Here is a 27,935-nt window from a genome sequence, read left to right as displayed (position 1 = left end):
TTAACTTGTTCTCGTCCTGAATATGCATGAAATATTTGCCACTGGACGTTAAGCAACCAACAATCAATCAATCATCGATGTTAGAATAGGTAACAGGAGAAACTAACAATGATCATCATAAATTAACAAAGGACTACTGGCAGTAACTGACATGCCAGCTCCAGACCTCAATTAAACTGATCGAAAGATTATGTCTTTATCATATGAAAACAACCACAATCCCGCCTGTTAGGGCTTAAGTATCGTGCCATCATAAATTATACGAGAAAAACATTACCCGTATCATGCCAAAAACTGCTTTCAGACACAAATGTGTTTATTTCCGATGCAAAGAGCCTATGAGTAAATTAATATTAATTCCTCAAAATGGATTTGTGATTTTATAAAATATCCTCTGTCTTGATTGCTGTTATGGTATATGTAGGATTCCCAGTTTTGCTGAGAATTCCAAATTAAGCCATTCCAAATATTGGTTTTTGTGTATAAAACAATATTGTTTAAGGCCTTGTCTGCCTAAACAACGACATATTTGTCGTGAAGAGAGGATAAAAAATAATTCACAATATCGGGCCTCTGGGAAGGGTCATTGGCCAACAACTCTCTAAGTTGTTCATTATTTACGATGACGAGGTCCTCAGTTATAACATGACAAGCGGGACCATATTTGTATAGGGACGAAGTACAAGAGCAATCGGTAGGATTGGATTTTACATCCCTGAAATAAAAATCTCTATTACCCTCATGTTGTTGAAACTCAAAAACGCAATAGGTTTGGTGTAGGTATATGAAATGACATGTGCTGTTTTATCTTTGAAGTAATCAGGTTTTGTGCTCTGCACGAAATTCGCCCTCTCTCTTTGGAAATGGCAAAGGGCTGTTTAAATAAAATATGCACAAAACAACAATTTTTTGTCCCGATTAGATATATTGACCCTTTCATCCAAAACACCGGATCTTCCCATTATTTAGTAGTCAGGTTTTTTTTCTTTGAAAACAAAACATTATGTATAATCTTGAGTGCAAATTGTATATTCATTCATAGAACATAATTATAGAGAATGTGGAATAAAAGTTTACGAGAGACCAACACAATAAACAAGTTTCACGATCGAGGCAACAAGCAGTCATATATATGTATTTGTATGAGACATCAGAACAGTATAGAACTTATATTTATTCAAAACCAAGTCATTCAAAACATATACATTACTCATCTTTTTTTTTAAAGTCATGTTTAATTCAAAGCTGACATTTAATAGCATCTAACTGTGAACAATTTCAACAAATGTATTATTTTATGATTTAAAAAATAGTGGGACCAGATGACAGCACTAGACAACGTGTGTTTATTGATTAATTCTTTTATATTGTGAACAATAATGATCTTAATCTCATCATTAAACAAAGCATGATATCTGGTTTCGTCTAATAAATGTATTAATATAATTATGGGTCCATACTTGATACATATATATATAATATGATAACTGATATAGTGGTTGATGAACCGTTACCGCTTACCATAGTTTAGGTTCATAGTTCAGAATTTACACTCATTACTTTAACCTTAATATTGAAAATCATATGATGCAGTATAACACCATTGTGAAAATCCTATGGCGATTATTGAAAAAAAGACTTACTTCATCCTTTACTTAATCCAGACTGTAAAAGACAGTTTAGAAGACGAATGTTTTTTTTCTTTAGCAAATATTCTCGGTGAAATTGCCTCGTAAATGAATTTTTAACTCATTATGCATCGGGTTATCCAATGCAGTATACAATACATATGAAGTTATAATAGTTATCCGAATAAATTTTTTTCTGATCAGTCCGCTTTCAAAAGTAACTGGCATTCCCCAAAAGGCTTCAGAGCAAACTGGCTTCCGTGAATATTAGTCATTTAGGTACTTCAAATATGGGTGTCTTCCTCGAATGCCAACATTTTATATGTTACCTATTCCTTGAACGCCAACAAAAATATTTCAATAGATGTTTATATAATAACAATAGGTGTTTTTATAACTATTTAAATGTTTTTATAAGTATTTAACTGTTAAAAAAAAGATATTTTGGGATTGGAAATGTTTATTAACATAAGACATATAAGAAATATCAAAGAAATTTTAGTTAAATACAATTATTTCAAACTAAAAAAAGGATATTAGAGATTTCGAGATTCCAAATCATTTTAAATATTTTATTAGTTAATATGAACTATATGAAGTTTTCAATTGAACAATTAATTAAACTTTAAAAATCATAAGAAATAATTAAGTAAATTTGATAACTTCCAATCTGGGTAGAGCTTGAGGATGAGCACAGCCCAAGCTGACACTGAGTGAGCAGAGGTCCAAGCAAATAATATGCGCATAAACGGGAGGGATAGGCAAGTCATGTCATTCACTTTTCAAGTATGGCTAATGCACAGTTAAAAGAAAACTTGGTCTACAACAACTACAAGTACAGAGTAAAGACTAAACGGGGAGACAGATGCTACTGGAGATGTGTAAAGTCTAAGTGCACAGCTACCATCAACACACTCAATAGAATACCAGTTAACATCAGAGATCAGCATAATCATCCATCAGATCCAGTCGAACTCAATGTTGATCAAGAACTCAAAAGAATGAAAGAAGGATGTCTTGTTGAAAGCACTCCAGTACCAACAATCTATGAAGACGAATTAGTCAAACTACGCAACAGAGACTGGGACAACGACTCTGAAAGACTAGTCCAGAGAATACCCACTTTTACAACCTGCAAGACATCACTCTACAACCAGAGCAGTAAGACGATACCTCAACTGCCAAGTTCAAGACAGGAGATCAACTTAGAGGGCAAATGGAAGTTCAATATTCGAACAAAGAGGACATCCACAGACTGGTGAGAAGAGCAGCAGTTCTTCCAATGATACCAACTGAGGATGTGGAGGACGTCTGGTTTCAAGCTCTCCAAGACTTAGAGGATGCAGATACCGATATCAACACCGCAAGATTTACCGACTACGTGACCGAGTACTGGGTAGAAGGCAACTAACATCTGTGGAACCATTACAACACTGTAGGACCAAGAACAACCAACAACTTAGAGGGGTGGCACTCAAAGATCAAGAAAATCGTCCAGACTCCACACCAAAATATCTACAAGTTGGTCGAGCTGTTACAACGCCAGGAAGCTGCTTCCAGATGTCAAATGCTGCAGTAAGCCGCCGGTGGTAAATGAATCATTAGAAAAAGAAAATACAGAGAAATTGAGACCAGACTCGGTAACCTGAAACAGCGACACGCAAACAGAGGGATGACAACTGTACAGTTTGCAGACTCAGCATCGTATCTTTTACACTTGTAATAGACTGTTAAATGTGAAAAATGCTTGTATAAACTATTCAACAATTGTTATCAGATCACATATGTAGTGCTTTTTGTCAATCTGCTAAATGTTTGCTTATGTTATATGTATTGTTTTCTGTGTGCTCTGTGTACAAATAAATAATATATTATTCAAAATTGATTTTTTTCTTCTTTTTATGCTATGAAAAAAGTATGAAAATAACTTCCACAACTCTACAAAGTTTCAAGAAAATCCATAAATAGGGTAACAAGAATTCCGATGAGTTGCGAACATAACAAACACCTAAACAATACATGCATATTATGAATCCCGTACAATAAAAAACGGTGTAATATTATAACCAAGAAAAATATCTTCAACAACTGAACAAAATAAAACATAGTAGTCTAACACGAGATACAAATTTCATCAAGTAATATGGGAGGATATTACATGACACACAACTAAAGAAATATTGAAAAAAAACAACATCAAAGTCCAAAGAGTCTATTGTAGAATGTGTGCAAACTGGAATTCCTGACAATATGCACATGTTGACTTTGTGATGCAACACTTTTCAAAGTTTCATTTTAAGAGAATCCACATTTTTTCAAGCAGTAACAGCAAACAATGATTTTCAACAACTTGACAAACATGAACTAGATTTAGCTACCTGTAATTTACCTATCTGTTTAATTAGTATGATTGTTTTGATAAGCATGCACTTTTGTTGTGATAACTACTTACACCTATTCATCGAACGCCAACATAATTTTGCAGGTAAATTGTCGGTAGAACAAAGGTTGTTGGCATTCAAGGAATAAGCCCATATATGACAACTAAAGGAAATCCTTTTAAGGACCTTTAATAAGACAAATGTGGTTTTTATTTACGCTTCAAGTCGTACCAGGGTTCTAAGAATCTCACAGAAAGGACTGGTAAATGGATGGTGTTTCATTTAAATTAATGACGAGTACAACAAATTTCATCAGTAGGTTTTTCAGAGTGGTTAGACCGGGATGAAAGGCGTAAAAGTGAAATGTCATTACAACGGACTTATCAGAGTTTCTTAAACGTGCAGATTGCTAATCTCCCTTTACGATACATTGTTTTAAACTCTCCAATTCAATCGTGACTGTGTAATTATACATGGATGCCCCCTCAGCGTGGGTTTGAAAGTTACAGTGACAGTCAAGCAAAATGTAGGTAGCCAAATGCGACAAATGCAAAATAGTCAAAGCTTGAAACTTGGAATTCTTTTTTTCAATCCACATCTTATTGATACTAATCATTACTAACGTTTAATTTTAGATCTGGAAATATTTTTACACGATTTGCCAACTAAAGGTCACAGTTCCAGGAGATCGAAGAACCATTTTTGAAACAAACTACAGTTGAAGTCAGTATATGTACGATTGAAATTGAAACCGAGGTGTCAAAAAGTAACAGAAGAAATGCAACAATATAAAATTATTTCTCGTAGATCATGAACAACTTAGCGCATAATCTATATGTATACGCCGTTTAAAATCTTGTGGTACTACTTTGTTTTCCAAAGAAAGATCAATGCAAAAGGGTGTGAAATTATTCTAAATATATCGAATCATTAATGACTATAATGAAATTAAGGCTATTTATTTTTTATTCTTTATACTTTATGGAAAAAAATGTCTAAGCAACTTATTACTTATCATACATAATTACTCCATACCGAATTTAATGCGATGCAAATATCACTATTTCGAAAAATTAATGTTCGACATCAATGTTGCTAAAAAAAAAAAGACGCAACAACCAACCAAGGAACAAACGTGATAACCTTAGAATGAAAAAAATCACTACTTGTATCTTACTGATTATGCATAACATATCAATGATAAAGTAAAAAACAAGTTGTTAACTTCTATGTCATTTGGTCTCTGGTGGAGAGCTGTCTCATTAGCCATCATACCACATCGTCTTAATTTAATGATACCAATGCAATATTTGTCATGTTTCGACCATTTACTTCTTTCATACTAATTTTTTCAAGAATTTCAATTGAAACGTTAAGCATTTTACTAAATCCGTTTATTTTGTCCTTAACGTGACCAGGAAAAGTATGTTAAATGCAAAGATTGATAACTAATCACCAAACAGGTCAATGTTTCGTATTCTTTAAAAACAAACATTTGCACACAGACAATAAATCAAAGGTCTTTCAGAGTAAGAATCAAGTTTTTGCTTGATAAGTTTCCGTAAAATAGTTTGACATTGTGCGAAAAACAAGGTGGGCCAAAAAAAAATGTGTTCACTTAATTTATCCGCTGAGATAGACATTTTGTTTTCTCAAACTAGTGTTGCATTTTTTTTTTTATCATATTATATTGTGGAACAGTTACTGCAAAATTCGATTCGGTAAAAATTTATAAAAATCGGAAAGAAAGTATTCGCCTATGCCTTATATTTATTGATTTGGCACAAGTAAATTATAGAATTTGTCCCTTTAGATGTGAATTATAAATAAGATTTCAAATGTTATTGAATTCTCTATTATAAACACATTTTGTATTTAAATCTTAATTATGTTTTATAGTTATTGGTATGATGGAATAGATTAAGCTTTAGCATTGCGTTTTTATGATGAAATATGATTTGAATAAAAAAAAACAATCTTAATAATAAAGTATAATATCTACAATTTACACCCGGATGAAATTGAATATCTGCATTTATCATGCTTTTCAATAACATATGATCAAATCGCTGAAAGACCCTCCTTCTAAATAACTGATAACTACCATTCTGCAATGACAATCATATTTTGGTGTAAATTAGATACACTCATTCGGGCTAACACCCTCAACGTGTATCTAAAACATACTACACCGCATACAAGCTATGTCAGCAATTTTTTTTTATGTGCATATGTGTACATGTATGTAGAAAGCGTTGGAATTTTTTTTACCGGAATCAATATGAGTTAAAGGAAATGTGGGCTTTTCGTCAATGAGACAGCAATATAACGACACAAACAACCAAAACACGATTCAAGTTATACCGTTGAATAAATATACGACATGCGAGGCGTAAAGATCATACTTAACGTCAGAGTACCCAAATTGCACCTATTCAGCAAAAATAGCAGCGGGAATCTTACAAGTTTTCCTTGAGACTAAACAATTTGTATTTTCATGATTTGACATTATACACGTCTTTCAACATAGGTAGGCTATATTTGAATATACACAAAACGTTCACAGTATATATCAACAGATGATGTATTCACTAGAAAAAGTAAAATCTAGTAAATAAGGATACATCTACAAAATAAACACAGAATGGAAACTTTTGTCTGGATAATAAATAAACGTAGGTGAAAAAACTGTCAAAATAGGTGCAATTTGGGTACCCTCACGTTAGGCATTGAGAAGTATCGACAAAATCAAGTCGTGAGTATTTTCATGCGATGTACATTTTAAATTGAAGTAGGCACATAATACATTTCACAAACGAAACACAAATTAATGAAATAAGACACTTAACACATAATTATTCAGTTTAAGTTAAATACTCAATCCGGAAGTGAATCATCAAATATATTAACATTAATGTTAAAACTGTCAATTGTACAATCAAATAAAAATAAAATCCATTCTCTTTGCAAGTGCTTTAATGAAAAACTAAATAATTTCACAGTTAATTTTAAAGTAAAAGATGTCTCTGTAGAAGAGTTGATAGTGCATACCACGTTAACGAGAGAGTTTATTGATATATTTGTTCATGTAACCAGTAATAGGTTAAACGCAACATCCATGTACAAGAAGATAAATATAATGTTATATCTCAGTTGGTAAAGTTTGAGTCAATTTGTCAAAGCAACATCAGAACAAATGATAGACATTCGTTTGCACTCAAAGAAAACACCTGATATAACAGGCAGTAGAAATTCCGACTTGTGTCATACGATTGCAAAATCACTATCGTTGGTCCACACCTGACAGTACGACATAAGAACAAACTATAAAAATCAATTGAAAAGCATAAAACAACTACTAGTTACAAAAACACTGATGACACAACGTACTGATTCAAGAGTATTCGCAGTTACTGAAAATAAGTTCAAAACCAATAACAACTAATAAAAAAACATGCATCTTACAAGACAAAATATCAATTTGTACGCATCCGATGGATTTGATGTAAAGACAACCCGAGGATAAAACAAGTTATCAGTATGCTGACAATATGTTGACAATATATAATTAAATTATAATCTTTATTTACCAAATCATAACAACTATAGGAATAAGTATATATATATACGAGATAATTTTTTTTACAATCCAACCCGATACGTCAACCTTTAAGAAAACTAATTTTGGAATCCCGTATTACAAACGCACATACTAGTTAATACCAACTAAAGGTATTACGTAGACTGCTGCTTGTCTTTTCGTCGTTTTTCTAATTTTGCCTAGCGTATTAAGTTTGTCTTTGACTTATGAGTTTGAATATCCATTTGATATCTTAAGCATCTGTTTTACATTCTTTTTTTTTTAACCTGGCGGTATTTAAAAGAATTAAAAAGTCGGAGACTCTTGTTTAAAATTTTACTTTGTAAAAAAGCTTGTTTTGATGTTACATGTTATTTAAGCAATATTCTTTATCATAGATCAGTAAGAACCAACATTCCTTTGTAGTTCGAAGATCAGTCTCTTTCTAGCATCTCGTTTACTTATACTACAAATTATAACTAAAATTTTAAATATAAACCGCCGGGTATTGCTAGAATTTTGATTAATATGAAAACAGATGATGATATATTGTGTAATTAATTTCATGTCTCAAACATTTTTACTATAAGTTTTGTCAGTCCGTTTATATTGCACGCGGATCGTTTATTATACATTTTTCAGTAAATGATGTCTATAATATTGACAGTTATATGTTATATAAATGCCAAATTGTAAATCTTAAAATAGTGTTAGATTTAAGAGCACTTGTTGTTGTGAATAGAGTGAAAAAGGACCCATATTTCAACTTTTCTAAATTACCTGATGTCGACTGGGAAAATGTCTAACAGGAAAATTGACTTATTTTATACTCAACATAAACTTACACTTCATATAAATAAGAAGATGTGGTATGATTGCCAATGAGACAACTCTCCATCCTAGTTACAATGTGCAAAAAGTAAACAATTATAGGTTAAAGTACGGCCTTCAACACGGAGCCTTGGCTCACACCGAACAGCAAGCTATAAAGGCCCCCAAATAACTAGTGTAAAACAATTCAAACAGAAAAACCAACGGTCTAATCTATATAAAAAACAAGAAACGAGAAACACTTATGAACCACATCAACAAACGACAACCACTGAACAACAGGCTCCTGACTTAGGACAGGTGCATACAAATGCAGCGGGTTTAGCATTTATTTGCTAGCGCATGTATAACATTTATGTAAATAATATAGAAAGTTTTGAAAACTAAAAGCGATAGCTTAAACAAGTTCATTTATAATCAGGGTAAAGAAACTAATGAAATATGAAGCATATAATAAGGTAAAATTCTTATTTATTGACAAGACGCACATATTTTATTATCCATTTCCTCTGTCATGCATTCATGACTTCTTCAAACTTTTTAAAAGTCACAATGTTTAATTTGTATGTTATATCTGATTAAAATGGCCGTTAGTTCAGTTTAATCGAAAATTGATTTATTCATAATAGCTTCCTTTAAAAAAAGTTTAAAACCTAGAAAACATTGTTTCTTTTTTAAAAAGATTTCAAGATTCCATTTCCTTTGCCATGCATTTATGACTTCTTCAAACTAGTTAAAAGTCACAATGTTTAATTTGTATGTTCTAACTACTTAAAAGGAAGATTGTTTTACATTTAATTGCACTGACCTTTTATTGGTTACCTAAACTACATAAAAACCCTGTAAAATATTGTTTCATCTCGGCCTCAAGTAAGTGTTCTACAATTATTTTTTCAGTGCTTCTAACTTGTTCCTTAACTACTTTCAAAGATCTTATCATTAACTTCTGTAATAATACTAGCATAATTATGAAAAAAGTGGAATTAACTATTTTTGGAGTGTAAACAATTCTTTTGATGTTTTAGATACATTAAGTGTTTTTGGTGGCTCTTTTAATTCGGTTGACAGTTTGGACTTTTCAACTCTTTACACTACACGTCCACATAATCTTATCAAACAAAAGTTTTCCTATTCTATAAATGGTCATTTGAAAATTCTGATTGCAAATTATTTGCTGCAACTCATATAAAGCCGTCTTCTCTAATGATAAAGGTAAACATGCATGCTAAATATACTTACTGGATGTGTGATGAGATGATTAAAGCTGTAAATGTTCTCCTTGACAACATTTATGTACGATTCGACAATACACTTTATAGACATGTTGTAGGTATTCCTATAAGCACAAATTGCGCCACCTTAATAGCAGAGTTGTTCCAGACCTTCATGTACTGTTATGAATCACAGTTTATGGCCAAACTTAGTAAAGACCCGTATAAATTTTATTGAATAAATAAATTCAACAACACTTATCGTTATCTTGATGATATTTTTTTCGTTAACGAATCAACTAGTCTCTCTAAATACTGCCGAAATTTACCCATTATGAAAGGAAATTACTTTAAAGAAATCAAATATAAACGTTAATAACTGTCTTTAGGTTTCTTTGATTTGTATATTTCAGTTTTACACTGGAAACTCTACATACAAATTTACGACAAAAGTGATGCTTTTTCTTTCGCTGTTATTTTTTTTCTTTTTTGAACGGTGATGTTCCTTCGGTCCCATCTTACGGTGTTTATATATCCCAACTCGTTTGCTATGCCAGTGTCTGTAGTGACGTTTAGGATTTCAATGAAAGTAATCTATGTCTTACTGGTAAATTATTAAGTCAAGGATTTCGTTACCACATATTACTTGTGCTGGGTTATTAAACCACTGTCGCAGGTTAGGGGGAGGGTTTGGCGCCAACAAACATGTTTAACCCCGCCACATTCTGTATGTGCCTGTCCCAAATCAGGAGCCTGTTATTCAGTAGTTATCGATTGTTGCTGTATATTATATTTGTTTTTCATTTATTGTTTTGTACTTAAACCATGCCGTTAGTTTTCTCGTTTAAATTGTTTTTTACATTTTACATTTCGGGCCTTTTATTGCTTGCTATGTGGTATTAGTTTTGCTCATTGTTGAAGGTCGTGTGGTTACCTATTGTGCTAAATTCTACGTCATTTGGTCTCTGTTGGATAGTTGTATCATTGGCAATCATACCACATTTTCTTAATTTTTATGCTAAATAAATAATTCGCTGTGTACGGAAAAACCAGAATACAGCAAGAATAGAAAATTATTTTTCAGAAATAAATCATATTTAATTCATTTAGATATAATAAATGATTTCAGAACTAGAATAATGTATCTGCATAGATATCTCACGATTGGCATGTTTGTATAGTTTATTTCTTTTATATGCAGAAAATATGCTCAACACATGTCGTTGAGTGTTGGAATGATTTAAAGGAGACAGTTCTTACGCTTTGTGGTATTTAAAATGGCTTGTCCTGATGAAAGCAAAGCAACGTAACTCAGTACGTGGAGTAAGCTTTACCGATCAGATAGAAATATTGTTTTTTTTTCTCTAATTGTTATTTCCTGTTTTTATCATTTAGTATATTCAACTGTACGATTATTTTGAATAATATGTATACGTTAGCAACAGAGTGTCATTTGCACTCTCACTTTGATGTCATATAAACATGTTTCATGCACATAATTATTTCACCAAAAATTGCCACTTTACACAAAGTTTTATGACAACAAAGAAATGAACCAATGCCTTACAAAAACATACATGTAGATTTGTCACCGACAGCTAGTAACATTAGACAGTAAAAATGTGTCAATTAATCAGGTGGAGGCGCTTATAACTCTATTCTATTATATCATTAATTGAAAATATATGACAAAAAAGGCTTTTCTTCCTCATGTCCCTGCATCCAATAAAAAATAAGAATCTAGATATAAGAAGATGTGGTATGAGTGCCAATGAGACAACTCCATCCAAGTCAAAATTTATAAAAGTAAACCATTATAGGTCACAGTACGGTCTTCAACACGGAGCCTTGGCTCACACCGAACAGTAATTAGCTATAAAGGGCTCCAAAAAATTACTAGTGTAAAACCATTCAAACGGGAAAACCAACGGTCTAATCTATATAAAAAACGAGAAACGAGAAACACTTATGAACCACATCAACAAACGACAACTACTGAACATCAGATTCCTGACTTAGGACAGGTGCAAACAAATGCTGCGGGTTTAAACGTTTTAATGGTACTAAACTTTCACCCTTTTTCTGAAACAATAGTGTTACATCACAACATAGAAAGACACACTATAAAATATCAACTGAAATAGCTTAACTCAATCAAAGGACATATTAACACCAGTGAACATACACTGAACAAATAAATTTGACCTATGACACAATGTAAATACAAAATAAATAAACTAAGGGAAGAATAATAAAAGTAACATGTTATATCGGTAAGAAATGTTAAACAATTAAAGAAAAACAATAAGCTCGAACAAAAATATCAGCCATTTGCAAAAACTTTAAACACATCTGTATGAATTAAACATCTACTGTAAATATTGTATAATGAACATCTAAATATCGTTGTTTTGACCTAGATCTCAGGTTAAAGGTCAACGATAATGGAATCATATCAAAAGTTATCCTACCAAGAAGTTTATTTTGAATATCTAAGCGGAGAAAAGTCCGATAAAAAGTCACCTGAGCACTTTGGTCCATATGTACATGTATTGGCGTGTCAACATATCGCAACTTACAATTTGCTAAAATATTTATGTCGATAACTTTTACGGTTTATGTAGAAGATGACCTCACTTTCCTGTTAACTGACCAAGGACCTCACGTAAAAAGCCTCTATGACTCTATTACTTACGGTTTATGAGTTACATTGTACCAACACATGCCACTTCTTTCGAACATAAAACTAGAGGCTCTAAAGAGCCTATGTCGCTCACCTTGGTCTATGTGCATATTAAACAACTGAATCTGTCAAATACAGCAAGTATCTAGGTGTTACAATAAGCAATGATCTTGATTGGGGGTCCCATATTAATAATATAACTTCAAAGGCAAATAAAACAATAGGAGTTTTACGTAGAAACATGAAAAACTGTACACGTAAGGTTAAAAACCTTACGTACACATCACTTGTGCGTCCCACCGTCGAGTACTCCTCACCAGTTTGGGATCCGTACAAACAAAGCCAAATAAATCAAATTGAGCAGATACAGCGTAGGGCAGCAAGATATGTGTATAATGATTATAACGATAGATCACCAGGCGCTGTCACTGGTATGTTAAATTAGAAATTTTTAATTGATGTTTATATTAGTGTTTCATGTTCTGTCCGACACGGCTTCTGTCAAAAATCCATTATTTATTTAGGTGGACGATACACATTTTATTACTAGATTTATGATGTCTGTGGTCGAGACGGCAATGTTTTCTTAACCGTCTCATGAACTTGGTGCACGTGTTAATTTTCAATCTTTGTCAGGATTATTCAGTCAGTTGCATTAATTACCTAGTAGCAGTAGCAGTGCAAAAAATTCAAATCAAATTTTTCGGTTATTTCATAACTATTCTTACAATGCCAACATAACTATACGAATTACGACAGTATACTTATTGTGTTTATATTATACACCCGCAACATTTTCAACAAGAGGTATGAAGATTTAGAATTATACTCGATATTTGACACTTTAGATTGTGTCGAAACGGATCCGGATGGGAATAAATGCTTTATTTTGCAATTTGTGAGATTACATTTACTTGGAAACGAGTAGGCTGATTACTAGTGATGTGTTCTATTAGACGCTACGGAATTATTTGTTCATATAGAAATGGATGCTAAATTTCAAATGGTAACAACTATGTATATAAATATATCTAGTATACAACACTAAACGTACGTCAGAATTTTTCACGTTTGTTATTTACGCTTGCGTTTCTGTCAATGCCGATATTTTCTGCTAATGACTCGGAGTGGATATTTATTGGCTTACAGATAAGATTGCACTGGTATACCAACATTTTTAGACGTGTCTTGAGAATCTGGTACAACTTTATCTTCTAGACAGGTCAGTTTATTGTATATTTCAGTTTCTAGATTTTTCATTGATTCTGAAAGCTATCGTTAAAATAGATATTTTTAAATGATTAATATCGATAGACATGTCATCTCATTTCATATTTTGGTCATACAACAAATTATGCGTGCAGTTTGAAACTGACGAGCAGCAATTTAGCATGATCATTTGAATTATCTACACATTCACTCGATATAAGATCTACAGAAGAGAATTTATTGCGCCTAATTGAGTTCACGATGTTGTATATATATTTTCGACATTCATAGAACGTACGCTTGTAGGCAAGAGACAGAAACAATTACTTTCTATTTATTTATATATACATATATATATCTTTTATTTTTAAAGAATTGTTGTGTTACACAAGGTTCGCAAGTGCATAGGTTCATCTTGAATGTGAAATTTTCTATTTAATATTTGTTTTATCATTGACATGTTTATGGTGATCACCTGATTTAGCACGTGCACATAGACTTCAGATTTTGTATACCATGTACATATGGACTATGACTACAGAGATGTTACACCAGGTTGTATTTAGTAAACGTTACACTATACTCTTATAGATCATGATACATTATTATTGTTAACACTCAACAAGACTACGTTCTGCATTGAGGCTCTTACTTGACACTATGCTACGGATTCACAAGAATCATGAGAATGAGAGTAAAATCATCGGACTACAACACATTTATTATATGGTACTAGATGATGCCCGCGAAATCGCGGTACAATTGGGCAAGCCACGGGGTTCTTCCTATGCATTGGTTTAAAAATGCAATTTCACATTTACAATTTTACAAATGTATGTTCATACATGTATATATACACTTTACCAAATTTACATAGTTAAGCAGATACATGTCCATTCGCTGTAACTATTCATACTCGACTCTCCCGCATGTCATATATTATATTCACTTCATGAAAGTTTTCGACACTTTCTACATGTAACACCCATCAAATATCATTTACCTCTAGTCCACAAAACTACTTGTACATTAAACTAACAGTCATTAAGACTGTCTGTTATAGTTCATCAAACAATTAACCTTCAAGTATTCAACAACGACGACCTTATCAATTTACCTACGTAAATCTGTTTACAGATTAGGAAAATTAACGAAATTAAGGTTCCATGACACAATGAATGATAGACAAGTCATGCAACTTAACGTTTTATCCTAATATATATACATTTGTCCCCGACAACGATTACATACTATGAGCAAGTAGAAAAGGATATGGTATATATCAATTCATAACACAATATCACAATATGCTTTTATTGCCGTCCTTTATCTCAAGTCACACTGACACTTCAACATAGGGCAAACATCTAACTCATCACAAGTTCAGATGTCACGATACAGTAATAGTTGGATTGATTGAAACTATTATTTTACTACTTACTAGTAGTTGTTTTTTTTTGTTGTTTTTTTTTTTGTAATTTGGTTGATTATTACTTAGTAAGGTTTAGTATGTTAAATGATACCAGATATTGTGCACACAGTTACATTCGTTTTTTCTTTATTTCATATTTGGAATATGGAGGAGAAGCTCTTTATCTGTTGTTCATTCAACCAATTGGATAAGTGATACTTATAGCGTATTTATGTGAAGAACTGACATCATGATCAACTGAAGTTATTGAAGAGGCCTAAATACATACGATCGCGTGAAAAACTGCAATTTAGAACTTTTGCTGACAAATTATCTTCATCACTGTTTATATTTACATTTGACATATTGTTAGCTTACTATTTCACCGACGTAATTTTTTCAAATACATTGTATCAACTACAAGAATAGTATTTATTGTCCGACCGAAGTCCATTTAGACTGCATAGAGATATTTTGTCCAGTAACACAATTAGACAACGATTTTAGCGGACATTCCTTTCAATCAGGCGTGGCTAGCAGCATTATAATTTCATTGTTCAAGAGTGATGGCATCGCTTGTCCGTATTAATTGCTATTTCAGATGTTTCGTTTCAGAAAGCGAAGTAACTATAAATTTAAAAGCTACAAAGACAGATATTTTCCGACAAGGTATTAATTTCATTGTTCAGGATTGATGACATCGCTTTTTCGTATAAATTGCTATTCCAGCTGCTGAGTGTAAGACGAAACCTATAAACGCAAAGCATAATGATTCGTTTTTCGTTGAAGAAATATCGGAAACCCAGTTTCCCGGAACTATTTTATAAGCAAGCTTAAAACAATACTCATGGCATTAGGATATTGTGAAAAGGATTATAGCGGACATTCCTTTCGATCAGGTGCGGCCACTAGCCCTAGTTCTAAAGGTATTGAGGACAGCATGATACAATCACTGGGACTTTGGAAATCAGATTGTTTTAAACGCTACAGTAGAACATTTAAATCGGATATTAAATCCGCGATCGGTTATGACTTTGTAACATGTCCTACATCCTAGCCTTGTGTCTTTTCTTTTCACGTTGATCTCAATATTGTGGTTAAGGATTTTTATATTGACATTAATTTTCTCTAGATCAACTTTAATTTTAACAAGACACAAGGCTTCATCAGGCACAACATCTTCAAATTTTGGGGTTACTCAATATGCAACTTGGGCAGGCAACATAACGTTACATATTTCGTTTTGGGCTATGATATTTTATTTTGGCCAAATATAATATCGTTCCCCAAAATTTTCTGAGTAGTTAGGGTGCCTACGTACCTTAACGAGGAATAGTCTCATCTTGATTGCTCAACAGCTCTATTTCACGTCGGTCTATGCCCACAAAGATTTACTCTTATGCGGTACCACGTGGAAAATCAAGTAAGGCTATACCGCTCGGGAACGGCTTGCTAAAGTACTCTGAGACAAGTAGACTGGTAGACGTACACACACGTGTATGCAAATACCCCTATGGTGACGCATTTCTGTCAAAGATATGTGGCTAGCTCAGGCACAGTATTTTAGCGGCACATTATCCTTAATTATCTGAGAACACACTATCATTTTATGTACATACTGTGTGCTTTGTGTCAACTGCAGGTAGCATGTAATTTGTTTTGTTCTTGATTTACAATATGACAGAACTGAGTGAATTACATGATACTAGAGAAAAAATATCCTCAAGCATTCACACAGTGTGCCGCGCACACTGCTCGGATAGTTAAGTATAATGTTGGCGTCAGTTAGTTTACATTCATCGCTTCTTATTCAATGACGCCAAGGAAGTTTTCTGTAACATAACGTGTTGCCCTTAAGCCCAAATATTTGCATAATAAAAATAATTATTTTATCATGTTTTATATTTTTTCAGTACTTCAACAATATCAGACTGGGTATCTGAAATACTTCCTGCTGGACGTTTAAGGCTTTATATCAACAATAACTACTTTTGTAATTATGGTATGGTGTCTGTGATCGTTCTTATACGAGTGGTCGTTAATAGCTATCAATTATCTGCGGTCAAGGTTTATTTATATTTAGCTGTATATCTCTAATCATTGTTCACGCTAGTAATTCTCTTATCAATTGGTCTATTAAGGTCAACGCATTGAGGTTTTATTAGTTAATTGGCTTTGGTCTGCTGTGTCGGTACTTACTTAGATCATACGCTTGATGTGTATTTTATTATGTTTGAAACATGTTATATAAACAAACTAAAATGGAAAAACTTACAATCCCGTAGAACAAAAGCTAAGCTTGTTTTGATTTATAAAATTAATGGGGGGTTGGTCGAAGTCACTATTGACGTCCTGACACAATCTGACAGGCGAACTAGAGGCCTACATAAATTTCGGCATATATATACAAATAAAGACTTTTCAAATCATCTTTTTTTCCCAAGTACTATTGGTGTGTTCGGTGTCTGGAACGATCTCCCAGAAACAATTTGCATGTCACCCTCCCTAGAATCCTTCAAAGGTGGTATCTCCACCTTAACATTTGGAGGATCTAGTCTGGCTAATTAATTAGTGTATTTAAGCCACTGTACCTAATGTTAATATGCTTAACATTAAGCTCCAACTAATGTTATTTTAAATTGTAATTGAACTATGGCAAATATTTTATTTTATTATAACACAATTTTCGACATCCGTTTGCATGTACATAGCGCCACGGTTCCGGGATATTCTACACTCCGGCACCGGAGTCTTTCCCGTACCAGGAAGAAGAAGAACATGATTTTTCAATGAAAATCTCAGTTGAAGGGTATCAATTTTAAATTAGCAACTAGGCATAGAATCTATTGAAAAGAAGATAATTATCTTCGAATTATTTCGGGATACTATCAGTGGTACCGACCTAATATATGGATTTATCTTACATCATATACATTTCTAGGAATATCATTGGTTGAAAGCGACCGCGTGGTATCCTGTATATTTGATATGAGGTTAATAGGCATGGTTTATTTTAATACAAGGTTAGTAGTGGTGTTACGACCCTTTATAAAAACAGCAAGGGGTTGAGGAAAAATTTGAAACGTTTCACCCGTACAACGGATGAAGAAATTAATGATGAACGATTGAAATAAATGCAGAAAACACACCAAAAGCTAACAAGTTGTTATTGTTGGCATTTGTTTTTGAATAGATCAATAGAAGTAGGTTCTTTATATTGAAGACTTGATCACTTTGATAGCCCACTATAGTCTAGATGCCAAAAGTTAAGATAGTCGGTAAGATAAATTCGTTACACAGTGTATTAGTGACATAATACGATATATATCTTGCTCTCACCCCATATGGAATTTACTGACACCTTATATATCGTATTAGGTCACTAGCAAACTGTGTAACTAATAATATAAACATATTACAATAGCTGTCATTTTTACAATGATATCACAACTACTACTTTATGTTTAACAAAAAATCATTAAAACAAGTTACACTTTATAATTCATTATGAAAATATCGTTTGAAATGGAATGGTAATAATGACACATTGGGATGACAGGAATCACCAAAGATACCACATAGCAATAGCTGACCTCATCAACCATCAAAAGTTGACTCTTCCGAAAAACACGAAATAAGACAATTAGCAATGAACAACACATGGTTCAGATAATCAGACCTGGCACGGTCACAAATCCCGCATGCGCTCAAACCCCCTTTTGTTTACCGTCTTTCCGCATATGAAGAATCGTAAATTTAAAACACACGATGAACAGCGCAGCTGCAAACAAGTAATAACAAAACCAAAATGTTCTGCAGTCGAGAAAAAAAAGATAAAAAAAAAAAAACTATTTTAGACAAGTAAATAATTAGGTTTATCAGTGGTGAAGGGAGCACTTTTCATTATCATAATTGATGAAAACGGGATAGGAAAAGTTTATTAACCTGTGCATAAGAGTCGCTTGTAAAAGAAAATGCTTCAACAAGATAGCAAGTAACAAAAAGATATATCAAAGACAATATATAGATGATGTAGAAAATTTAAAGTACACACCGTATTTTAGACTAGAGGTTATCTACATCCCAACAATCAATAGGTCAAAGACACTTACAAAAAGTTAAATATAAGTATAGTATGTAGACGGATGAAGTTAATAATTATGTATTTGGCAAGACATAAACTATATCAGAAGATATCGTAGACATTTATTTGAATTCAGAAGATGATATAGAAAGTACAAATCGCAACTGGGGGTACATGTACTAATAACAAATGTTTGTTGGAATTTCACTTCACCTCTCTGTCTCTGAATTGGTTTACCCGTTCTTGTGCCTATAACAATAATACATATGCTATATCGATCTCCTTTTTATGGTTAGATAGACAAACCTATTAAATAAAATTATCGTCGATCATTTGATTAAAGTTTTGACATTTAAAGTCGTCATTTCGTTTGCTATTAATTTCAAAAGTCGTATAAAAGTCTCCAAGAGGTCAAAGTAAAAATACAAAGTACGCTACAGATTAATTGATCATGCTGTCCAGTAGGGTGAAGCACGTAAACCTGATATTGGTTTATCTTTACACTCATTTTTGTTTGTTTTTATGATAAAAATTTATCAGAAGAATAAGACTAAATTTTAACTTTTGGGTTAAAACTTTGAATTTAAAAATGAAAATAACAGTTTTAAAATTAATAACCTGCGTCAAAAACGCTTTTTGTTTTGGATTTACTTTCATCAGGAACACTCAAACCAAAACATTTGAAAGCCCCGGATGTATCAGACCTAAACATAATGAGGAGCTATATTAAGGATGTACACCTCTGAGGAGCCAAATATTTCTAGAATTAAACTTTTTTTCTTAACCTGATTTTTGGGTTTAAATGACTGTAAGAAAGTGATTGATGAAGAAAACATCATATGATGGGGCACTTCTTTTTTTGCTAAGGCCATTTGAAAGTACCCCATTTTAATGATTTTCCCATTTTTATCAATTTTTACCCATTTTGGGCTATTATCATGAAAAAATTCACAGTTTCACATTTAAAACTTTTTTCATAGTTTCACTAAAGAAGAAGTGGACCAATCTGAAAAACAATATCTTTAAAAAAACTATAGGTTGGTGTTAATATTAGAAAGTTTTATAAAATTTTGTTGCTTCTTCGTGTCAAATTGACCATGCTGTCAATTTTTTAAAATTTGGGATTTTTCTCCTTTTTTCAGAACAAAGAGCATATTATTTCAACTTCTTTGTTATAAATGATTGAAAAAATACATATCTAAGAATTTTTAAAAGAAGATATGGGATGTACATATTTTTGGCAAATCCATTTCTTTGTACCCCTCAACCATTTTCTTAACATTTTTGCTGATGAAACTGACCGGATTGGCTATAAAATTTGAAAATTTTATTACTCAAAAACTACTTATTGTAAGTACACAATTTTTTCATAGAGTTTATTTTGATTATAATATTTTTTTAGATTCATTAATATTTTCCACTTGTATCACATGTTTTGGAAATAATTCCCGAACGAGATTTCAACGAGACTGATACATCAGAAGAATACATCCTTAAGAAAAGACACCTAAAAAATAGCCGAATTCATGTAAGGTCTACTTTGCCTAAGGGAGTTGAAACCTTAGATTCTTTATAATTTCTTAATTTATCCACGGAAAATTATAAATCAGATAATGCTAAAATTAGCTGAGAATTATGTTTATGTCTGTTCGAATAGACAAAAACTTTGACAGATTTGTTTATTTCAAAAGAAAGAAGTTTTGACGAAACGACTGTACATAATTATAGAAAACAAATAAGGGTGTTGCGTTTCTATTGACACTCAGTATACTTAGTTGGTGTATGTTAACGCAACTCTACACGGAAACAAAATTGAAAAATGACGACCCCTTCTCGATTTGTGCTTGTTCATTATACTTAATGTTTTGATGAGATACAGTCGTACTATTTGGCACTCATATAAAAGATAGAAACAAATGATGCTTTTTAAGATCAATCTGCATTTAGATAAACAAAACAATAATTAGATCTTACCCGGATTGACATACTATCCAAACAAGGAAAACGTAAATGTATCACATGTTTTTGACTATTTGTGCACATGGTTCATAACGTAAAATTAGCTCGATTCGTATACTTCCTTATCTGTTATCATGACCAAATATGAATGATTTCCTATATGATTTCATTACTTGAAGTAATTTAATTTTTTTTTCACTTTCACACTTACACACATGTGATCACATGTTGTAATCCCACTTACATTTTGAAGTATGCATTTGTTTTGTTTTGAATGTAAATACATAAATCCTTCACTTTCAGAGACCAATTTGTCATATTTTCAATGTTCTGATCTAAAATATAACATGATATTAAAAAGAAATTGGTGATATTGAGTAAAACAATTATCGACAACCATCTTCAACTTTAGATTGTACATATATAATAATATCATTAATGTACTTACATGTTGGGACAGAAAACATTACAAATGATAATGTCTGAACTATAATGATATATTATATTTTAAATCATTTTGGTAGACATGTATAAATCATCATCAGTTCATATACGAAGAATTAATGTAGATCTAGATTCAAGAAAATCTAAGATGATAGTGTTTGATTTCAATATGCAGCTTCACAGATCATTAATTTTGTAAATGCATTAAAGTTTTCCTTCACTGAACCTGAATCGAATGTTTTTTCAACATGTATGCAGAAGATATTACATCAAATTTGATTTATAATTCAGATAATTTATGTTTATACACGACTGTAAGGTTCATATAAAATAAAATTATTATATATATCATCATACGGTCAATAGTTCATTGCAGGCACGATATAAAATGTGTATTTTTGTATATAATTCAGTTCAAATGACAATAACTGAACAATAAGGTAGACTAAGTAACTTCTACATAAAATCATTGAACTACTGTTTATTTAATACCCTTTTTGTCTACAATATTTCTTTGTTATATTTCATGTTATCATATAACAAAAATATCAAAGTACACCAGACTGGTTACAACCTGTAAGTGAACATAAGGAGAATACATTGTATATATATACATATTTAAATAACGCGCAATGATTTTAATAATAATTACCCCTATCAAATTACCACAAATATATATTTGATACAGTAGAAAATAATGAGATGTGGTAGGATTGCTAACGAGACAACTATCTACCCAACGTCAAAATGACGTCTATTTAAGCAGCTTTAATCTCCATACAATTGATGGTAATCAGATCTTAATGCATTCTTGTATCTCAAGAATACTCTTATTCGTTGGGATATGAAACTGGTCATTGAGTTAACTAATTTAGTATATGAATTCCAGCATCGGTTACAAGATCATGTATGACATTATAATATTTTAAAAGAGACGAGCAATGTCAATGTTCAAGTCTATTTCTAATAAATAGTTTTTTGAAGCTATGATATATATTCCCCTCAATTTATAGTTTTAACGCCACATCAAAATCTATATTTTTACAATTAATTTTAATTTTGTTTAAAATTTACTAAAGATACATATAAGAATGAACTAACTTGTTTTGTTTTTAAGATTGTTTCAAAACAATATATTGAGCAGTTTTTATTTTTATTTCATTTTGTATTAATCGAGGATATTCAACTTTAATACCTGTAAATGTAAGCGTAAAATTTCCGGGAATCTGCATGACTGTAGATATCTCTAGAGATCTATTCTGCGAAGGTAAAATAATCTATCATTTCATAGTTGTGAATGAATGATAGAAAGAAGATTTATTATAGATCTCTTCAATCAGTATTATGTTAGTAATCAATTATCCTGTAGTGCAACAAATACATGCTATCCGTTTTGTTTTCATGCTGTTCAAATATCGATTGTATAGATTTATAAGACCGTGGTAGTACATTTTCAAACTTCCTTGTATTCGGTTTTTGATCAAACCCGTTCTAAGTATCGAGAACAAGGAAGCGTAAACTATTCAAAATCAGTTGACTTTTGGTTACCTGAACGGTTTAGATATTAGTACATTTAGAATGTAAAATATCACATTAAATAGGTGAGTGCTGCATGTATTATCAAGCCATTTAATTTGACACTTATACAGTGTAATATATATGTCAATTAAGGACACATTTTCAATGATATTTATTGATGCGTTTTATTTTGTAATATAATCTTCTTGCAACTTATTTTCTATGGAACACCATAAGTGTAATAATTATATATGTTTATTAAAGTATAAAAAGTGGCGTCGGCGTCATCAACATTTAGAGTCAGTATGTGGTTTAAACAATTTTTTTAGACATCAATTAGTTTGTTAAACAGTCAAAAAAATTAGGAGGAAGTGTTCTCCTGATCAAAAGACAGCATCCAGAGCAAAATTTTAAAACTATATTTTTTCCGTATTTTACTGATACAATGACTTAGTTTTGTGTACACTTAATATTACATGGTGATGCTTAACCTTTTTAAAACGTCACTAACTTTGTCAAATCTTCATAGAACTTATAAAACTTTAGCAGAGTCTGGGTTTATTTTTTTTAAGAAACATATTTAGTTTTGGCAGTTAACTATTCAAAAAGTCTGGTATTAGATACTTTCAGACATCCATAGCTATTTTAAACTTTCGTGAAATGTAATGAAACTAGATCAGAACCTTCTTCAAAATCAAGAAATTCAATCTGTAGATTAAAGTGTTTTTATATTTTTAAGTAATTTAATGATAAACGGACTTTAATTTCGCCAGTCAACATTACACACAATATACACTGATAACAACAGTTGCAGCCGAGACACAGGGTTCCGTGGAACCCTTTTCGAATTTGTATCTGACAGTTAAGCAGAATAGCATCAGTCCACAGTGACCTGAAATTGTGTGTAAATATGTCTGTTCTACAAATTAATTCGTACTTTAAATAAATACTTGGTCATGAATAACAACTCAAGTGATCACCAACACAACGGCTACAATTGTAAATAAAGAGTATAGTACGAGATATGACGAATATGAATATAACCACTGATCAGTTTAGACAATAAATACCAATTGTAGTACAAAAAGAGCAAACCTAATTGGACCAATGTCTTACACTAGATACAGTAAGATTAATGACGTAATTCCTCGCCATTGTCTAGTAAATATCTAATTCAATTACTTCGTATATAGCATACGTAGTTAGCAAAAAAAGATACTGAACCTTCTCTATAAAAAAGACAACTCAACACTGGCACATGTATCTTATATTTGTTTCGAAGGAAGGACACATTATTTTGCAGTTGAGATCAGTCTTTTCTCCAATGTATATTTGCGCTTCGAATTTGGGACTTGAAATTCTCTCGATCTTTGTCATTCAAGGTTTGTGCAGTGAACAGAATATTGTTTATTTTGAATAAGATTCGTTATTTCTGTATTTCTTTTTAAATTTCTTGGTTTTTCTTCATTTGTTTACCTAACAAAATAGTTTTATAAGAAGTTGTTTATTATGCTGACATATATATTGTCATTGTTTTTAGAAATTCAGTCACATGACATTTATACATCGTACGTACACTACGTTTCTATACTGTTTTTGTTTTTAACAATTACTTTGCTCTATAAACTTCATTTCAGTCTGCTTCCAATTATTCTATAATATATGTCGTCCTGAACATGCATATTTTCCAGTGGAAGTTAAGCAACCAACAATCAATAAATCTATGATATACGAGTTACTGTTAATAAATATTAAAAAAAAAAAGTTAACATATTGTTTCATGAATAATCTGTCGATCCGTGTTTTATTTATACACGGTCACTCACTTGTATATATTTATTTTTCAGGATGGATTCTTTACCACCGGAAATAATATTAAACATCTTATCCTACGTATCACAACATGACCTTCTCTTACGGATCAGACACGTTTCCAAGTATTTTAACCTATTGGCAAACGCACCTCGTTTATGGTATAAACTGGACGTTAGACGCAGTGAAGAAATGACATCGTTATATCTGCAGAATATTACCATAATATGTATCCATATAAAACATCTTCTAACAGATGAGGAATTTTTGGTGAAAGTTTGTCATCGGACACCAAAGCCGCATTTTACGAATCTTCGAAACTTAGACTTATCAAGTGTATATCTGGCAACAACGAGTGTCATTTCCGATTTTATTTCCGAATGTACTAATCTAGAATCATTAAGTGTTCGATTTGATGATAGCATTTTATTCCGTGACATTTTTAAAACGTTATCAAAGTTAAATCTGAAAGATTTACATATTAACTATAGTGGAGATGACGTTGAATTTCTTTTTTTTTTGGAAGAACTTTCTCGAAACAAATATTCCAAGACATTATCAATTCATTGCAACACTATTCAAAATAACACCGTCCGTTTTCTGTTGGGGAATTTCCAAAATTTAAAATCACTAGATGTAACTAGTTCTTATCTAAAGAATGACACGTTCATGTCGATGCAGCGTTTGCTATCCCTTAATGCTTTAAGCTTAGATTACACAAGGGTGAATGATGCAGGCTTAAAATTAATTGCAAGGAACGTTCCGAATCTGAAGTTTTTCTCTGTAGTCAGATGTGAGGATATATCAGACGAAGGCATTGCAAATATCGCAGAAAATTGTCCGTTTTTGGAGCAAATTCATATTTGTAGGTCTTATACGATCTCCGGTAGTACCTTGATAGCGATAGCGAAAGGTTGCCCACGCTTACAGCGGCTGTCGGTTATGGCATGTGCTCAAATTGATGACGCTGGTGTGGAATCATTGGTTACGAAATGCAAACATTTACAGGTGTTGATTTTAAATTTCTGTATACAATTAACAGATCAAAGTTTATTCAGCATCTCTAGGTTATGTACAACCCTCCGAAAGTTAGACATCAGTAATAACGGAAAATTTACTTCTAAAGGGATTTCTTCGCTTTTACAGTCGTGTAAATGGCTCGAACTACTTAACAGTGCTTCATGTGGTGGAATCACAGAATTGAAATTCCCTGGATCTCGTACTGGAATATCATACAGTAAAAGAAAATTGGATAATAAAGACGCCTTTTTACCCACTTTAGTGATTGTGAATGAACGTTCTACGAACGACAACTTCGATTCAATATCCAATCATCAACATAGTCATATAAGATCTATGAACCTAAGCCACACATCCATCAATAATATATCTGTGCTAGAACTGTCGTGTTTATGTCCGGATTTAAGAAATCTATACCTTTTTGGGTGCAAAAATGTAACTATTGAGATTGTCGAATGTCTTTTTAATAACTGCGTGTTTATGGAGAAAATAAGTGTAAAAAGGAAAACGATTTTCCGCAAGAACCTATTTCTTCAGACGATTTCTTAAATATGCCTGTTTTTATTTTGTTATGTTGCCACAGTTATTGATATAAATAAAACTAAATCCAAATTTAGTACAAAAGTTGTATTATTAGCTTCCATATAATCGAAATTTTCATTTTGTCGGCCAAGCCTGTTATTTTATATTCAAAGGGTCACTGCTATTTTTGTGGTCTTGTACAATCATTTCTTTTTTAATCAATTTGCTAGTATGTTTTTCCAACGTTTTTTTAAATACCGATTTATTTCAATCTGGACACATAAATATAAAGTTAATTGGTGCATTCGTAGTTACATTGAGGAGTCAATGTCTCTGTCATTCATTTATTACATGCATTGGATTTTGACCAAAAAAAAAGGTAAATATAAAATTTGATTCTTTCATTTCCATTTCAACATTTCTTTATTACATGTATGTCAAAAACTATGTTTGTCTGTTTTGTTTTGTATCCTTTTTTCGGGGAGGGTGGATTCTTGCGACTAGAAAATAGTTTTCCATTCGTTCTTCAAGTCTACAGATTGTTATGGCTGTGTTGTAAAACAAATTGTATGAACATTTGATAAACATACTTAGTCTATTTTGGTCATTGTAGCTATTACCATTATGCACTTGGAGTCCGTCGTCATTGTATTACTCCTGAAACTACAAAATTGTGTATACAAATGAGTTTTGTCCCCACAAGCAAACTAAAATGGGCACCTTGGCTTTTAACATAGAACATGGGGATAAAATGTAAGTCTATTATCTTGAAAACCATAATCGATGAGAGATAGAAAATCTGACAGGATAAAGAAAATCTATCGTCCCAATCGTCATTAAAATTACCAAACGACTCCTGATAATATTTCGCTCTCACCCCATATGGAATTTACTGACCCCATATATATATCGTATTAGGTCACTAGCACACAATGTAACGAATTGATCTTACCGACTATCTTAACATATGGTATTTAGACTAGTGGCCTATCAAAGTCATCAAGTCTTCAATACCGTTAGTATTAAGAACCTTCTTCCATTGGTCTATACATAAACAAATGCCAACAATAACAACTTGTCAGCTTTAAATGTGTTTTATGAATTTATTTCAATCGTTCATCATCAATTTCTTCGTCTGTTATTCTCCGTAATTAAATGACGATTAATGACCGATTTTAGACTTTTGTTGATTTTCTTGATATTACAAAAACAGCCAAACTATGAACAGCCGAAATGATCAGCAACACGAGATCTACAAAAAATATCAAACGACCAAACCATCAAGTGATCAAACATTATTGGTGCTAAAGACCTTTAATGACAGCATTTGATGAATGTTAACGCTGTTTGGTCCCTTCATCTTAATAACCATGATAGGATGTCTTAATTAAACTGTAAACAGCATATAACAGGAACGTGTATGATTCATATATCAGACAATACTTTTTTTTTTCTGTAATAATATTCACATCTTAAATAAGTGTAATCTATGTCAAGAAACAAATGTATATTTCACTTCAAGAAATGAAATAAAACATATCAGTTTCAAATCCCTTTTCCCAGTAAAAATACTGACATCTGAGTGGAAGAGGTAACAAAACGCATGGACTGCAGAACATCAATCAATAGATCAATGTACAAT

At 32.0% G+C, this 27,935-nt stretch overlaps 2 protein-coding genes across 7 annotated transcripts in view; one reads left to right on the top strand and one right to left on the bottom strand.

The window, feature by feature from the left end:
- Nucleotides 1-21,306, bottom strand: part of LOC127734019 (semaphorin-2A-like) — a 105,171-nt gene extending 83,865 nt beyond the window's left edge. For 4 of the 6 annotated variants that reach the window (XM_052243559.1, XM_052243561.1, XM_052243560.1 and 1 more), the window contains exon 1: nt 20,993-21,306. The gene's annotated coding sequence lies outside the window, so the exon portion shown is untranslated. The remainder of the gene's footprint in view (nt 1-20,992) is intronic. The other 2 variants (XM_052243565.1, XM_052243564.1) reach the window with 1 other exon arrangement.
- A 613-nt stretch (nt 21,307-21,919) lies between these two features.
- On the top strand, nt 21,920-26,567 carry LOC127734018 (uncharacterized). The gene is made up of 2 exons (XM_052243558.1): nt 21,920-23,022; nt 24,787-26,567. The coding sequence occupies exon 2, from the start codon at nt 24,788-24,790 to the stop codon at nt 26,318-26,320; it is 1,533 nt and encodes a 510-aa protein (XP_052099518.1). The 5' UTR covers nt 21,920-23,022; nt 24,787; the 3' UTR covers nt 26,321-26,567.
- Nucleotides 26,568-27,935: the final 1,368 nt, after the last annotated feature.

This window comes from Mytilus californianus, unplaced genomic scaffold, assembly GCF_021869535.1.
Source record: "Mytilus californianus isolate M0D057914Y unplaced genomic scaffold, xbMytCali1.0.p SCAF_3, whole genome shotgun sequence".
Classification (NCBI taxonomy): domain Eukaryota; kingdom Metazoa; phylum Mollusca; class Bivalvia; order Mytilida; family Mytilidae; genus Mytilus; species Mytilus californianus.
The sequence above is the reverse complement of the archived record's forward strand: the minus strand, read 5'-3'. Positions and strand labels throughout refer to the sequence as shown.